The sequence below is a fragment of the Brachionichthys hirsutus genome, chromosome 5 (assembly GCF_040956055.1).
Source record: "Brachionichthys hirsutus isolate HB-005 chromosome 5, CSIRO-AGI_Bhir_v1, whole genome shotgun sequence".
NCBI lineage: Eukaryota > Metazoa > Chordata > Actinopteri > Lophiiformes > Brachionichthyidae > Brachionichthys > Brachionichthys hirsutus.
The window spans coordinates 7,846,382-7,863,095 of record NC_090901.1 but is presented as its reverse complement, the minus strand read 5'-3'; the positions used below and the strand labels follow the sequence as shown (position 1 = coordinate 7,863,095).

Here is a 16,714-nt window from a genome sequence, read left to right as displayed (position 1 = left end):
AACTTGAGGGAATTATTGTTCGTTATTCTTGATGCTAAGGTTTTCCAGGAAGTATCCCTGTCCACTGGCAGATGGTCGCTTTAACCTGATTACAGAACGGTGGCAATATTTTTGCCTGAGGTGTGACGTAACAGAAAAGAGACTACAACACATTCATTTTTATTAGACTTCACTTGATATTTCACTGTGTGAAAGAGTTTTTATATCCCCTAAGAATTTGTGCCTGTCATTGGGAAAACAAACCTTGATTTGACCTTAGTTTTCCAAACTACCAAGTAGGTGCAATTCCTCAAACGATCACCCATCAAGCCATTTTGAATTTGATTGCGCTCGCTTTCTGGCCTTCAGTCTGGCCTGAGAGAACACAGATGGAGGCTCATTCTGTCTTGGCTGCTCCACAAAACTGCAGAGATGTCAGATTCATCCACGGCCACGGACAGACCAGAGCCAAGCTCTCTAGATGCAGCGACACACCAGTCAGCGACAGAAGACCTGCCTCAGGTGTGTGTGCTGCAGCTGGTGTTGTGAATCAGGCCGATGACAGACACCTCCTATAACCCGGCTATTTCACAACACCAGGGTGGCACTGCACCACTCCCAACGAGAACAACCAACGCTGCATCTGGATCTACCTGCATTATGTTTGGCCCTGCTGTGTAACACAAATTCAGGTTCTTTTCTCTGCATTCCACTTAGTTTATTTCCCACGTCAAGATTCATTCATTGATTCAGAGTCAAATTTGAGGACTGACTTTATAAACTAATTTCTAGCCCCCCCCCCCTCCTCCCCCCTTTTAAATTATATTACTGTTATTATTTCCTCTGTTTTTCTATGTCTATACGATGTGTGAGCTTCATGTAGCAGCCCAATTAAATCAAGTTGTTTTCATCATCATTCTCCTGCTGGACTTTGACAGTTCAATGGGGAGCTGGAAGAGGACGCAGCTCCTAAGGAAACAGATCACATTATTACCTTGGGTCATTTGATCTTCCAGATCTGATCAACAACATACACGCATTCTGCCTGTGATCTGCCCTATTAAAAAAAAAAAGATGATCTGCTTCCATGTGGCTGAAAATATGGAGTCCAGCCCGTGGGCTCACCAAGTTTTTGGCACTGTGGGAAATGTAATGACCCAGTTATTCTACCCTTGAGACACTCTTTCCTTCCATAAGCCCATCATGGTGGAGCCCCCCCCTCCACACACACACCGTTTTGACCCACTGACACTAAAAACCTAATTTCTATTGCTTCTGTATGAAAATCTTACCTGAGTATTTGATGAGGAAATGTGGGATACAGAAGTAATGCTGACATTGCAGTCTTTCCACCAATAGAGGGCACGAGACTCCCAACAGAGCCGTCTCCAATGAAATTCACGGAGACTGCGCTTCTTTCTTTTTCTTTTTCTTTATCCTGTTATACACAAAAAGAGTTTTTATTTCAACAGCCAACACAAGAATAGCTCAATTCAATTATAAATTCAACATATAAATGGAAAAATCTAATCATGTTTGAGGAAAACGGTCTACTTTTAGACCTTGGCTATTGCTATTAATTAGAAGATGGCAGGGGGTGTTTTTGGACTCGTTTTTATACTTGCCCCAGTAATATCTCAGATTTGGGTTAAGTGCCTGTTTTGCATAGCAGATTAATTGGGATCAAAAATTGAAGAATTAAATGAACTTTCTCACAATGTCACATTAGTTTAACCAACTCATTTTGTGTTTTCTCAAAATACAATATACAGTACATAGTTAATATATTTATTTTTCTATTTCTACTGTTGAAATGAAATGCCAGTTAAAATGTTCTTTGTTCTGATGTTTTTTTAATTTTATTTCTTTGTGTGAAATAAAAAAAAAAAAATGGCAAGAGTTGGTTTATTATTATTATTCCTCACCTCTCACCCTTAGCCAGAGGGGATAGGCCCCAGCATCACCTGCCCCTGTGCCCCAGTTGAACTTCTGTCTAGTGACGCCCCTGCCACGCAGGTGCGCTTAATTTGGGAGGAGCACGTGATGAAAAGACGCTTGCAGACAGAGGACTGTCCGGTTTGACTGAAGGCATTGTATTTAAGAACGAGATTTACGCTTCTTAATGGGGAAACCAGCGCAGCGATGATCCAAACCGGCTCCAAGGTGGGTGAGAGTAGAATTGGAACTATTTCGGCTTTGCTGACGCTGCGTGTTCGTGTCGGTCAGAGATGAGATGTTCTTGGATGTGGCTTGATGTGATCTGGAACTTGCTCTTCCTTTGATGCAGCTTAGCGTGCTCCTCCTGCTCCTCCTGGGCTTTACGCGCCACCGCGTTGAGGGTAAATACGTCCCGCCCGCGTCAAAAAGGTGACACATCTGTGGAAACGCGGTGAAATATTAGATTATTTCTTTGCCGTTTAGGAATCTGCAGTGTGGAGAACTGCACCGACAGCGCCGCATGTGTCCTGTCCCAAGACCAGAGAAGCTGCAAGTGCGCCGTTGGGTATTATGGCGACCATTGTGACAAAAGTAAGCATGTTATAAAACGTTTGTTTTACATGATCCAAATATCTTGCATGTAATTTTGGATTTGTAACCTGATTTCACAGGAAGAGTGCTAAAGGAGAATATTTCTCTTTTTTTTTTCTTTATAAATAGATGCACATATCAAAGTCACGTGTGGCAAAAACTATATCAGTATTGTGGCGATGGAAGATTTCTTCAAATATCATAATGTGCCTCTTGAGTCCTTGCACTTGCCCAACAAGTCTTGTGGCGCTCGGAGGACGGTTATGAATGGTGTCCCGTTCTACATGTCCAGGATCTCTAAGGAGGAGTATGTACCCTGTGGGGGCAAACCACTGGAGGTACAACTGCCCCTCCACTGCATTGTCTCTCAGACATTCCACACACACTACACAGAAAGGACACACATTTTAATATCTCTCATATAGTCCATAGTGACCTTTTTTTTTTCTTTCCCTTTGCACAGAGAAACCTAACCCACATCTCATATTCCCTGAGTCTGCTGTCAGATCCTCAGGTTATTGGGAACATCATCAGGAATCCAGTGATCATGCTGGACTACAAATGCAGCTATCCCTACATCAGGAAAATCAGCTTGCCTTTTGCGATCTTCCCGTTCTTCAGGTGAGGAAGCGTCATTAACACTGTTGCGTATGTGTAAAGAAAGATGGGAATGGTTCCCAGCATGCTGCAGTCAGGAGGATTCCAGTGTGCGTGATCTGATCTGAAATCATTTTCCGATGAGCTGTTGTCGATGATGGTACGTGTGCTCCCTGAACGAGGCAGACCTCGTGTTCTTCTCGTCTGTTTAGTGAGACGGTGCTACAAATAGATGAGCTGGAGGCAACGATCCAGATGATCTTGTACACGGATGAGTCCTACACCGAGGCTTACAGCAGTGCCCCCAGCATTGAGCTCAGGAACAAGGTGGGTCCAAGTCTGACCAGATATGGATGTTTGTTGTACCAGTGCCTGGCTTAAATATTGTCTCCAGGTGTATGTGGAGGTGAGGGTCACGGAGCCTGCGGATTACTTCCTGCTCCGCCTTGATAAGTGTTGGGCCAATCAGTTCCCCCAGCCCAATGCTGCAGAGGGATCGTTCCACAATTTGCTCCTAAACGGGTCGGGATGCCTTCTGATGGTGACGATTCCTCGTCATGAACGCCACTCATTCCCGCTCGCTGTTCCCGTTTCTTTATTCAGGTGTGTGAACGACCTCACTGTGTCATTCCTTAATGCCAGCGCGGGACGGTCTGTCCACAACGGAGGAAGTTCCGTCGTTCGCTACAGCTTCGACATGTTCCGCTTCACGGTGGAGCCCCACGACCTTTACCTGCACTGCACCGTGCAGCTGTGCGAGCCAGACGACCACGAGTCCTGCAGGCCGGTCAGCTCCGGCTTTGCGTGTTCGACTTCGGTCAAGTCCCTCAACACGCACAACTTTAACTGTAGCTCACTTCTCGTTTTTGTATTTTCTGTATAGAACTGTAATTCGATAAGTAAGAGAGAAGCGGTGAGAGGCGACCCCGCCCCCAACCTCCTAACGTACGGACCCATTAGGATTGAAATCCCGGAGAGACCTCGTTCCAGTAAGATCATGTTTCCATGGCGACGATGGAGCATCCTTGAAGAATTGATCAAAAGCAATGTTTTAGACTATTTTAAAGAGTTGCTTTGATTTAGCCAGAGAGGAATACCATGACCTGGATGAAGGAGAATCTACGTTAGCGTGATGTCACAGCTTAGCTTGGGTGAAGGTGGTCACAGTTACTATTGAGTCCTAGAGAATGGTGATTGTTGCATTGGACGCTTTTTTTTTTTTTTTTATTCCTTTCTCCAAATGGGAGTAGTTTTCCCTAAATGAGAACAAATGTGACGTCAATGGTAATGATCGGTTTCCTATTGATTTGATCATCTCTTTGCTGTCGATTTCAGGCGTACTGACAAATGTGGTGCTTCCTGTAACAGCCGTCGGGGCCTTGTGCTTCTTCCTCATCGTCCTCGTCGCTGTGGCCAAGGCAGGCAGCAGGAGGCTCAGACGAAAGGAGGAGCAATGATGATCAAATAAAATATTAAATGTCATCCATAACCTTTTATTCTTGTCCTCGTTAGATGATTGGGGTTAAGTGTGACTAAAATGGCTGGTGCAAAATTCAAGTTTGCATCAAACAAAGCATTTAATATTTCATTAAATGCATTTGAACACACTCAATTTTAATGTTGGCTAACTGTCGTTCTAGGTTATAATTGCCCTTTGCCACAAAACGATAGAAATTTGGACGTCAGTTGAGGTTTAAATCCTGAGACGGTGAGAGGAAATAAGATGATTATGGTTAATGCTGGAGCTCATAGTGGTTGTTTTGGTGTGTGTGATATGACCTTTAATGTAGAACAAACAAATCAGCTTGAAGTGGTTCGTAGAAGAAACCGCTGCATTTCTGCAGATATGGAACAAACAGCATCTCTCTGTACATCAAAGGGTGAAAGGTTGCTCTGCCTGAACTGGCCCGAGAACGAGGCACTTCAGAAAGAGGAGCAGAACGATAGCGGAGTCCTCTGTCATATAAAATGACAATCGAGATGTAACTCAAAGAGCGCTGCCTTGGTTACGGTAGTTACCCTTCATTCAAGAGTCGTTCAGTAAACCAGCCCCACAAGTCCATGTGCAGGTCCTGCTTAACCCTTTATTGCCAAACGTGTCATAGTTGATACACAGAGCCTTTCAGGATTTTGAGACTTCTACTTGAGAATATATATATATATTTTTTTTAAAGATGGTCCTGGATTAACGTTCAAGTCGGCATCGAACCCAGCCTGAGTTGAAATGACGTGGTTCAGCTGACGCTCCCACGCTGCAGTTTTCCTGTCGACCGCCTGTTGGCGCGCCCCCCCCCCCTCCCTCTGGTTCTGACGAAGGTCTGGCGTCCGAGAGGGAGGAGTGCGTTGCGTTCTTTCTGCGGGTAATGATCGCAGCCCTTTTATGAGCTGATCTGCTGCTGAATGGCGCTTTCTGGAACATTTGCTCAACGCACCTTCCTTCCGAAGCTGCAGGCGACGCGCTGGAGGGAAGGCTGCGTCGCACTTGAGTTTCTAAACTTTTCTTTCTAAGCCGCCTCCATGTTTTGCTTTGCTGCGTAAATAAGAAGCACTTTTCTTGCGCTAATTGTTAAATAGCACGCACAAAAAGGACTACAAATTGCTGCTGTCTTACTGTTGATAAGGTTGCCGGTTATTGCTGGATCATCTTTTGTGTTCGTCGGAAAGGGACGGGGGGGGGGGGGGGGTCCGGATCATTTCTGCGTGGAAGGAACCGCTGCGCGCACGCTTGGATGAGCCATGACGCTGTTTTGCCCGGTGAAATCGGACTGCCTGCCACCGGAAACGGATTAACGCTCTTCCTTATTGTTTTCCAAGGGCTCATAAATGCACTTTGTTTGTTTTTTTGCGTGATATACTTCGTTGTTTCTAGTTTATGACGCGCCAGCTACAGACCAAGTGCTGATATCCCACTGATTGCGGATACTGGTTAAATGTAAGACTCGCGTCCTGCCTGTTGGAGGAGCTTGTGTGGCTGTTTTTTTTTTTTTTTTTTTATCTCATTGTCGTCTCTACATAAATCCTCGGAACACCAGCAGCGCGTCATGACGAAGATGCCACCCGGACACCCGTGGACGCGCGTCATCGTGACCTTATCACCGTTACTCTCGGTGATCCTGTGCGGCTCGGTGGCGGATGTCCCAGAGGAAGAAGGCTTCAACGCCGAGGTACGCTCAAAGTCTGTCCAAGTACTAACCAGTCAAACAAGTTATTATTTTTTATTTTTTATAATCTATCATTCAATTATAATTTTTCTTGAACATGTTATAAGTGAAATCTGTTCAGGCTCCATTCCACCGTAGGGATGTCTTTGTGTGACATCCTGACCTTCATCCAAACAGCTGCCTGTGGTAACGGTCTCGATTCCCACTCGAGGGATTTAAAAATGCGTTGCTGCCTTTGTTTGCTCGAGTCGCTTTGTGGTCAATGAACAAAGGAACCTTGCAAGAACTAAATCAAAACAGGTAAGCATCGTCATGGTAACGCAAACGTTTAGATGTAACCAGCAGTTCCAGCAGCGATCCCTCGACTTTCAACGCCATCCTGTGGGACGGTGGAGTCTCTGGGGGACGATCACACCGTCTCTGTCCCACGTAGACCGACTCCACAGACCTTTAATGGGGCTTAGGTCTGGGCTCATCGTCACCAGTCCAGAACCGCGATGTCCTCCCTCCTCCGGGGATGTTTAATGTCCGTCATCTTTAATTTCTAAATGTTGTGGTGGATATAAGGCTTCGTCTCGGATGCTTGAAATCTGATGCCGCAGGTCGGTTTCTGTTTTAGAGAAAATTCCATCCTGATTTGTCCAAAGACCTGAAGCCAGGACATGGTTTTTAATGGATGACTAGCAGTCATGATGACAGTGACAACCAGAAATGGATAAAATAATAATAACTGTGTTGTAGCTGATCTGTAAAGTATCACGAAGCTACATGAGATTCTTTAAATCTCTTGGTTGTTGATCACTCAGATTTGTATCATAAAATAAATCACGCCCACATCCTGTCGTCCGTCACACCAGTTCACTCTTTATAAACACTGATTTAGATTCTTCATTTACATTTGCATGTAGTTATCACTGATGTTTTTGTTTTGCAAGTCATTTTAAAGTATTGTCTATATTGTAATGCATATATTGGTACCATAATATTGATTAGCCGAATTTCTTTTTCCCCTCACATTGTTCTGACTTCCTGGCTCGTCCTTCCTTCCTCACTTTAAAGTTTAAACCAACATGAGACAGCTCAGCGTGTGACTGAAGCACCAGTTGGATGGTTTTACCATCCTTTGTACCACCACACATGTAGAGTTGTGCATTTTTCACGCATGCTGTGGCAAGGCTATACAGTTTATTTGCTATTGTCATTTTAACCTTCCTCTTATTGGTCCTTTGATTCCTTTCTCCATCGTGGCCTTCAGCGAAGCGAGGCGCAGGAATGTGGTAATGCTAATGGAAACCATCTGTTTTCTATCTCTGCTTTCTCTTCTCTTTTAACTCCTCCGATCCTCTCTGCTTATTAGTCGGTGCCTTGTTCATGGAGCGGCGCAGCCACGAGGCTTCCTTTCCCATTTGCAGCTGTGGTTCACATATATGTACAAACAAATGAATAAACAACACACATGTTCAGTGACTGTCTCCCAACACAAAATGTAACTCCTCAACAGGCGTGGCTGCGTGAGTTCGGGTACCTGTCTCAGGTGAGCAGACAGATGTCCACCATGCAGTCGGCTCAGATCCTGTCGAACGCCATCAGCGACATGCAGCGCTTCTACGGCCTGGAGGTGACCGGGAAGATGGACCCTGCCACCGCCACGTGAGCTCCTTCATTCATGAGAAGTGGATGTCTTTATTACACCACCAAAAACATGAAAATTATGCAAATTTGTTACACTAAATTGCCCATAGGTGTGAGTGTGTCTGTGTGAATGATTGTCTGTCTGTGATGAGCTGGCGGCTCGTCCAGGGTGTACCCCGCCTCTCGCCCAGCGACTGCCAGCAGAGGGTCCAGCACGACCTTGCAATGGCCAAAGTGGTCAATAAGATGAAGATGAGTGTGATTGGTTGTTTGTCTATGGTGCCATACCCCGCCTCCTGCTCACAGCTGCAAACCCTCAGCAAGATAAAGAATTTAAGAAAAGGAATGAATGACATAAACATGGTTTAATCCTGAAAAGAGTGATAAATCCTGCATGTTGCAGAAAAATCTTTTCCAACTCTGTGAGCAGATTGGAATAAAAGTTTAGAAATTGTAGTCGCTTAGAAATAATAATGTGCTCAGTGGCAACATACGAATAGATGAAATGTGTTTGTGTGTGTTTTGGCTGTGTAGAGCCATGCGTCGGCCTCGCTGTGGCCTTCCAGACAAGAGAGCGGTGGAAATGGACGTCAGCGTGAGGAGGAGACGCTACGCTCTCACCGGACAGCAGTGGGACAAAGACCGGATCACGTACAGGTCTGTAGTACTAGAACGTAAAAATAAGGATCAATCACAATGTTTGGATGTACCGATCCTAATCCGCTTGCTCCTCTGGCTCTAGTATAATGAACCAACAAGTGCCCGCCCAGCTGGGCGCGGCGCGGACGTTCAAAGCAATCCGCAAAGCCTTTGACGTGTGGAGGCGGGTCACGCCGCTCACCTTTGAGGAGTTGCCTGCAGAAATCAACATCAGCATCAACAGCAGCCAGGCGGAGCTTGCTGACATCCTGGTATTCTTTGCATCTGGTTTCCATGGTGATATGTCATTGTTTGATGGCGAGGGCGGGTCCCTGGCCCACGCCTTCTACCCTGGACCTGGAATGGGTGGCGATACACACTTTGATGCCGATGAGCCTTGGACACTGGACAACCAGAACCCAGACGGTTTGTGTCTTTTCTTCCGTTTGCCGTTAGCATTTACATTTCTTTGTCAGGAAGCTATGCTAATACAGTCCCCTTTTTATTTTATTTTAGAATGTTCTCTTTTTCTTGTTTGAAGTAAAAACCATCTTTTTTAGTGTTGTTAGGATTTCAAAAATACAACAGTTTGTATTGTGTTTATTTTTCTTTTATGTTCTGGTTGTGTAGCGGCTTTGTGAGAGAATCTGACAGATGAGTATTACACGATGCCTCTTTGATTTATTTAAGTGCTTTGGAGACCTGGGGTTGTGTGATCACGGTCTGACCTCCGTTCAGAGGCTGCTTGATGAGGAGGAGGCTTCTGAGGCTGAAAGAAAGTCAACACTATAGACATAGATTACAGTGTTTTCCAGTATGATGAGCACTGCACGACGCTCAAGTTTGTTTGTATAGTTTGCAGTGACTCAAATTAACACGCATTTTAGGGTGGCACGGTGCAGTGGATAGCGCTGTTGCCCTGCTACCAGAAGCTTAATGTCAGCTTGGATAAACTCTGGTTCCCTCACGACCAAAGGTCAAGTCGATATGAATTATTGCACTTGACTTCACGTCAGTGCAGGATGGAAGTTGAGTATTGATGTGAATGTGCTCTGAATGTGTCGTGCTGCCTTGCAGGTATTGATCTCTTCCTGGTTGCAGTGCATGAGCTCGGCCACGCTTTGGGTCTGGAGCATTCAGACAACCCGGGTGCCATCATGGCGCCTTTCTACCAGTGGACCCACACACACAACTTCACGCTCCACGAGGACGACATCAAAGGCATACAGCACATATACGGTAAGATGCTGATGCTGCACTGAATTAAAATCAGTAGCAGGGATGTCAGCAGCGTTATGGATTATAGCGTTCATACCACATCTGGACATACAAGAAGATGAGAAGCTTCATCAGGAAAATTTCCTCACGCTTATATGCAAAGACGTGAACACAGTGCCAGTGAATCCTCACACACACACACAAAACAGCTGCTTTTGCATGCCGTTGTGGTGCAATCATACTTTCTCTGTGTAAATGGAGGTCATTGTTAATCGACAGATGATGTCTTTATGTGTGTGTGTGTGTGTGTTACAGAGGGCGCTTGTGTGTATGAGAGTATTGTATGAATGCGATGGTGTGTTTCTACAGAGGCCCTTAAATAAGAGCAGAACACTAGGTTTCCTCTCAAACTGCAGGCACAGAATGAATCGGTTTTGGGATTTTGTTTTAGACTGTTGCCCAGAAAATCTACAATATTTCCGTACCCATGAAATTCCTGGTCCTGGTGATGGGCGTACACAAGACGCCTGCACCAGACTTAACTACAGATTTGGTAAAATAGACGTGAAAACTCTCGTAGGTTTTCTGCTGTAAATTCTGTAAGGTAAATGTTTTGACTGAAATTATAGGGCAGGTTTTTTTCCATTAAACAGATCCAAAGGATTGTATGAGAGAAAAGGCCTACTTGGATGAGAACAAAGACCTTAAGAGCTAACAGAGCATAAACGTTGTCAGTAGGAATAAACATTTGTGCTCTTTTGTAGAGGTTCTATTCAAGAGACGAACAGTTTTATGTCTCCAGGGTCAGTTTGTCTTTATTAGTTACTCATCTTTTGACTTAACTCGTTTACCAGCCTTACCAGTAACAGTTAGCAGGTTTACTTCCTGCCCTGTGCAAGAATTCATAACTTTACAACTGTTATTACAAACCAGCTTTTGAAATGACATTTTAAATAATTTCTTCAGAAACACTACATTTACATGTCCAAGGATTGTTTACCCAAAGACAAAGTAATGACATCCATGGGAACATGCAGCAGCTGAAAAATTTAAATGACGACTGATGTTTCTCTGTGTCTGTTGCTAATATTCCATGACTGACGTGACTTTATTAGGTGATAATACGTCAGCGTTGTGATTATATCACCTCGAAGGGACAAAAACAAAGTTACATCTGAACAGGCGCTGACATCAGTCTTCCTTTTTGTCCTGTCATAAAAAGATAGGCAAGCAGTCCCAGAAAAGCAGAGTGGTTAATTGAGAAATGTAAATAAAAAAAAGTTGTCTTTGGTGACGGGACCTCGAACCGTCTCTGTCTGTTGAAGACACTCTATATATTCATGTGTCAAATACTGCAAAGTTATACTGCTGAGTTTGTCCACACGCTGATAAATCACCAGCCACCGTCAACCTTCATTAATTCCACTCAGTATTTTGGGCTCATTGTAACTCAACACGTCTTCCCAGCAGCTGACCGTATATTACATAACGGTTGGATCTATTTTCAGCTCTTAGAAACCGGCAGGGATGATTTTTTTCCAGCACGATTGAGTCGGTCAAATGGACTTATAGCTGCAGCCCAAAATGGAAAGTTTTTTAATTTGTTTTAAATTTGTTTTATGTAAGGGAGAATTAAAGCGGATACTGTGAGGGGGGCGTAGGAGTATAAAGCAAGCTAAGCCTGTCAAACACCACCCAGATAAGAGGATTCTTGATTTATGTTTTGTTTTGTATTTTCTGCCTTTTTGCTAAAAATACATCAGGTAATAAAAGCATCTTCATTGTAGAGGTTTCTCCGTCGTGTTCTCGGGTCAAGCTCTCCATCTTTTTATTCCCAGGTCTTCCTATCGTCACTGAAGCTTTGCCTACAACTCCTCCCATCCGGGACAGCGATCCAAATGACTCCATCTCCCCTTCTCCTCCTGAAGATGAACCCACCTCCAATTCTCCAACCATCGGCCCACCCGATTTACCCAATCCGACCGACAGCGGCCCAAATCCCCGGCAAAGCCCTGGCCCTACCTCCCCTCCTGTCCCCCCAACCTCCACGCCTACCAAGTCCAAACCTGAACCGGAACCTGTCACCCCGCGTATTAGAAAGGATGCCCCTGTGCCCCCTCCTCAGCCCCCAGCTCCTCCCCGACCTCCCAAGCAGCCGGAAAACCATCCCCCAAATATATGTGACGGGGACTTTGACACGGTGACTATGCTACGGGGGGAGATGTTTGTTTTCAAGGTGAGAAGTAAAGAGGTGTTCCATTTAAAAATCTAAGACCCTGAATTCATTCAAAACACTCAAGGCGACGTGAACAAGAAATAATTTGGGTAAATGTTAAAAGTTGTTTGCATTTATTTGAGCAGGGACGCTGGTTCTGGCGTGTGCGGAGGAACCGGGTCTTGGATAACTACCCCATGCCCATATCTGTCTTCTGGATTGGCTTGCCCAGTGACATCGACGCTGCCTACGAGCGCCACGATGGCAAATTTGTCTTTTTTAAAGGTTTGTCAACTGATAAATGCCGCTTTTCTTTCAGTGTCATGTTTCTGAGTGATATGTTGTGCTGAAACCTTTTCTGGAGACTCTGCTGAGCTTTTTAAGGCGGCTTGCTTACGGCCACAACAATCATCTGGTTAGTTTCCACAGTTTCTTACCTACTCTCTGCCCAAAAAACCTGCGGAGCTTAAGAAAAGGTTTGAATTCGCACAGTAGGGACTGAAACACTTATCTAATCGGGGTTGTGATCACGCTGAAGGGAAAACAGTGCAGCCTCAGCATGTTTCCCTTCCACACAATTTGATTTATGAGGTAATGACACTGGCAGACACACACACACACAGAAATATTTAAACCACTAGCCTTTATATTAACGAGAAAATGACTCCTCTACCCAAAGAAGTCATTGTTAAAGTCAACATGGCTGCAGATGGAGAGTGTTGTTGTTTTTTTGCATGCATGATGCACATACAGCGTCATCACAGTTTGTGCACGTTGCTGCGTGGCTGAGCTCTGGAGGTCTGTGGCTGGCCGAGTAAGACTTCATTTCAGCTGAGCCCCAAAAGGCTTCACGAGTAAGGTCGAGGATTGCATCAGCTGTTCCACATGGTAACAGCTGCAGAGGATTCACTTTAACAGTCGGGACCTGCGGTGATACATTTTTTTTGAGGATTTTCAGAGCTTTTGATGACAGATTTACAGGAGATTCCTTTCAAGTTTCCTTTCTGTTGTTGCTTTTTGACAACCCTGTGACCAATGAGCGTAAGATGGGTTGTATATGTCGATTCAGCTACACTTTAAAGGGTCTTGGATGGTGCAGCCTGCACAAAGAAACAGCTGAACTGCATGCATTTAACATCATTTACAGTAGTTGACAAAGCCTTAATAAGTAAATGGCATTTTAAAGTAAGTGTGCACTGATTAGCGAGCCTGATTGCACAAAGCTAGCGCTTACAGTTTCCGTTTAATATGTCGCAATGCAGCAGTTCAGCAGTACCCTGGCAGCGGAGGTGGAAAGTGGCTGAAAAGTGGGCCCATAGTTTAGCATTAGAGGAAAAAAAGGCCACATGAATAAAGCTTGGAAAATGAGGACCATTTCCAGCTTGCCTGTCCTTTCTACTTTCCTCCTGGATTGAATAAACCCCTTTAACATGTGCCATATGTGTTCTGGCCATCACTTTTTCTTAACCCACCGCCATTCTCGCCTTCTTTAACTCACCTATGTATTTCCCCTCTCATCCAGCGAGCAAAAATTACCAGTGCAGGAAGGTTATGTTCTTGTTTGCATCCCTCACAGGAAATGTATGTCACTGTGTGTCTGCAGATGAGAGATACTGGGTATTCAGGGAGGCTGATGTGCTCCCTGGATACCCGCAGCCCTTGCGTGAGTATGGACAAGGAGTTCCAGTCCACAAGATTGACACGGCAATCTGGTGGGAACCTAATGGATACACATACCTGTTCTCAGGAGACAGGTACAGCGTATCACACACATGTGGATAGGTGCTGCAAAATTGAAATAGTGTACAATTAAATAATAATAATGTCCATGTTCTCCACACTGTGTCGTTTTGATGCAGATACTGGCGATACAATGAGGAGAGCCGGACTACGGACCGTGACTTCCCCAAGCCAAATAGCAGATGGGGCAGGATTCCTGACTCGCCCAAAGGAGCCTTCCTCAGTGATGATGGTGGTAAATAATGATTTACTGTAAAATGAAAAACAGCCCAGACTTAGAGGAAGAGGACCAGTCTGTATGATAATCACAACGCACATGCTGAAAGCCGTGCATGTAGTGTTGAAAGCATGAGAACGGTACGACTGAGGAGAGGTGGAGGGAGAGAATGTAAGGTGGGGATGAGGGGAGAAAAAAATATGTATTTCCAGGTTAGACTGGAGCAAGCAGAGCAGAGCGAGGACGAGTGAGAGAGGGGAGGAATGAGAGCTCTGGTTTTCAGGGTCGGCCCATCCCTCTTTTGGAAATTAGATTTGTGGCCGATCTGCTCTAAATGCTCCCTGTAACAGTCACCCCCAACAAAATGTCTCTCTAAGTCTGTTTTCAACTACGGAGCGACGTTTACACCCAGAAATTTACCCCAAGACATGCATGCGGTTCTTTTGGCATCCCGCTGACAATCTTAGTACATGTAAACAACGCATCTTATTGATTTATTGCTTTCCTCCAGTATGATATTAAGATATACGATAGTGTCACACTGATTCTGGTTTATTCTGCCCTGGCCTAGAAAGGAACATATGGAGGGAATGTTGGGAACGTTAGTGCAGATTATTTTTTGTAGAAATTGTCAAGGATATGAGGCAATCTTTACAAATGACCAGACTGTACGGCTCTCTTTAAAAACTGAAATCTGTGTTGACCCTGGACTTTCTGTCTTTTTTTCTTCATACGTGAAATGAATAAATCTAAACCTCAGAAAGAATAAGAATAACTATTGTTGAATTGACTATTCACTTTAGATATGCAAACTGTAATAAAAAAAATAAAGCCTTTCTTACTCCAACACGTATCTAACATGGCTTTAAGTTGTCAACCTACTATTGAAAAGGTTTTTTCTCCGGATTCCTACTTCGTTTCCTTTTGAGGAGTGACGAAGTAGGAGTCTGGACGCCAGGAATCAACAATCTACATAAGCATTCATGCTACATAAATTGGCTTGACATAAATCTTCCTTGTTTTCCTCTCATGCAGCGTACACATATTTCTACAAAGGCACCAGTTACTGGAGGTTTAACAACGGCAGGGCGGAGGCAGACGAAGGCTACCCTCGATCCATACTGAAGGACTTCATGGGCTGTGTTGGGGCACCTGACCCCGACCCTGACGCCGAGCATGAACCAAAAGACAAACCGGTCAACCCTTCAGACCGAGGAAAAGACGAGCACAGAGAGCCGGACGGGGGCCGAGACAAAGATACAAACCCAGAGGAAGAGCAAACCATGAAGCCTGATGGTACAGACGAAGAGGAGGATGGAGAGGAGAGCGTGATTGTGACGCCGGCCGACAACGAATCGAAGGTCATGACCCTGGTCATGGTGATAGTCCCTCTGGTGCTCATCCTGTGCATCCTCATCGTGATCTACGTCATCCTCAGGACTCTGCAGAACAAAGAGCCGCCGAGGGCTTTGGTGCACTGCAAACGTTCACTGCAGAACTGGGTTTGAGGCACAGAATTAGAACAGATAGAATGGATAGTCCTCATCTGTCTGATGTAGTCATTGGCACTTCCCTGCCACTTTGGAAAGAAGCTTCAGTATTGAGCCAAGAAAGCCAAGGATGAGTCACCATCTTGGCGAGGTCTTTCTTTATGTTTATTCCAGGACAAAAAGAATTGTTACCAACTAAATGTGTCCTGTAGAAGACCCACGGCACAGTAAGAATGTCCTTTTCTATAACTTCTAATGAGCTGGCAGGGGACTGATGATTTATTCCTACAATAAATGCAGAGAAAGTCGATGCACATACACGATAGGGAAGCATGCATAATGTACATACACACGAACAAGAACACATGTAGCTACTAAAACAAATAGAGAAATACACGCCTTTATATGAACGAGTACTTCCTATGTTTGACTTTGGTCCCTCAACCAATCCTGAGATGTTTATTCCTTTAGAGCAGATATTTTGCACTTTGACTCTGCTGTCGTAGTTTTGCTGAGGTTGCTTAACTCTCGATAGGCGTGTGTGTGTGTGTGTGTGTGTGCGTGTGTGTGTGTGTGTGTGTGTGTGTGCGCGTGTGCGTGTTTGTGCTTCATATAAAGAAAAACTCCCTGTGCTTATGAGACATACAGACACAAGCCAAAGAAGCTTGTCCTCCGACCTGTGGCGGAATGTAAGACAGCTGTGCTCCTGCAAAGACCCATTTTGATCCGCCTACTTTTTTATTTTTTTTTACATACACCAAACTCCAGTGTAAAACAAAAAGAAAGCCTGTAACACTCATTTGTTCATGCATGTCCACATATGCAGACACGACGAGGCATAGAGTCCACTAAGCCACACAAAGGTACACAGAGTTTTTGCACTCAGACACACAGACTCCAGGCTGAGCTCCGCCCACTGCTGCCACAATAACTGTTCAGCCCGGACCACTAAAAAACTGTCCCGCAGGAGACATATTGATGCACGACTGCTGCCAGAACTGACATTTAATACAACGGGGAGGATTTATTTGTGTTTAACTCGGAACAAAAGTGCTGTGATGTGAAACAAACTGCTCAACTGGAACTGTAACCAGCGACGTCCATCGTTCTGAGCTCTTTGTTTTCCATGCTAAAGTTAAAGCGAGTCAAAGATAATGAAATGCAGAAGCCTAGAGCGGAGTGGGTCAGGGTCTGGTTTGCATTAAGCCCACATGCGACTGATTTAGTAGTGTCAGGCACGAGGAGGAGCGGGGAGTGGGGGGGGGGGGCAAGGTATAAAAATGGCAATGAGAAAGGA

At 44.9% G+C, this 16,714-nt stretch overlaps 2 protein-coding genes across 2 annotated transcripts; both read left to right on the top strand.

Moving 5' to 3' along the window:
• The first annotated feature begins 2,121 nt into the window (after positions 1–2,121).
• zpd (zona pellucida glycoprotein d) lies at positions 2,122–4,562 on the top strand. Its single transcript, XM_068738886.1, has 10 exons — positions 2,122–2,142; positions 2,252–2,318; positions 2,401–2,508; positions 2,638–2,846; positions 2,972–3,129; positions 3,318–3,432; positions 3,500–3,627; positions 3,709–3,892; positions 3,989–4,094; positions 4,441–4,562. The coding sequence occupies exons 1-10, from the start codon at positions 2,122–2,124 to the stop codon at positions 4,560–4,562; spliced, it is 1,218 nt and encodes a 405-aa protein (XP_068594987.1).
• A 1,584-nt stretch (positions 4,563–6,146) lies between these two features.
• On the top strand, positions 6,147–15,435 carry mmp15a (matrix metallopeptidase 15a). The gene is made up of 10 exons (XM_068738974.1): positions 6,147–6,269; positions 7,768–7,916; positions 8,433–8,555; positions 8,641–8,963; positions 9,615–9,776; positions 11,594–11,991; positions 12,117–12,255; positions 13,574–13,724; positions 13,830–13,945; positions 14,963–15,435. The coding sequence occupies exons 1-10, from the start codon at positions 6,147–6,149 to the stop codon at positions 15,433–15,435; spliced, it is 2,157 nt and encodes a 718-aa protein (XP_068595075.1).
• Positions 15,436–16,714: the final 1,279 nt, after the last annotated feature.

Bases quoted from the DNA above. Each gene is read 5' to 3' on its own strand.
- zpd (XM_068738886.1), top strand. From the start codon at position 2,122: ATGATCCAAACCGGCTCCAAG. The intron at 2,847-2,971 runs GTACAACTGCCC...CCCTTTGCACAG, and splicing joins GTGGGGGCAAACCACTGGAG to AGAAACCTAACCCACATCTC. The intron at 3,433-3,499 runs GTGGGTCCAAGT...TATTGTCTCCAG, and splicing joins GCATTGAGCTCAGGAACAAG to GTGTATGTGGAGGTGAGGGT.
- mmp15a (XM_068738974.1), top strand. From the start codon at position 6,147: ATGACGAAGATGCCACCCGGACACCCGTGGACGCGCGTCATCGTGACC. The intron at 11,992-12,116 runs GTGAGAAGTAAA...TTATTTGAGCAG, and splicing joins GGGAGATGTTTGTTTTCAAG to GGACGCTGGTTCTGGCGTGT. The intron at 13,725-13,829 runs GTACAGCGTATC...GTTTTGATGCAG, and splicing joins TACCTGTTCTCAGGAGACAG to ATACTGGCGATACAATGAGG.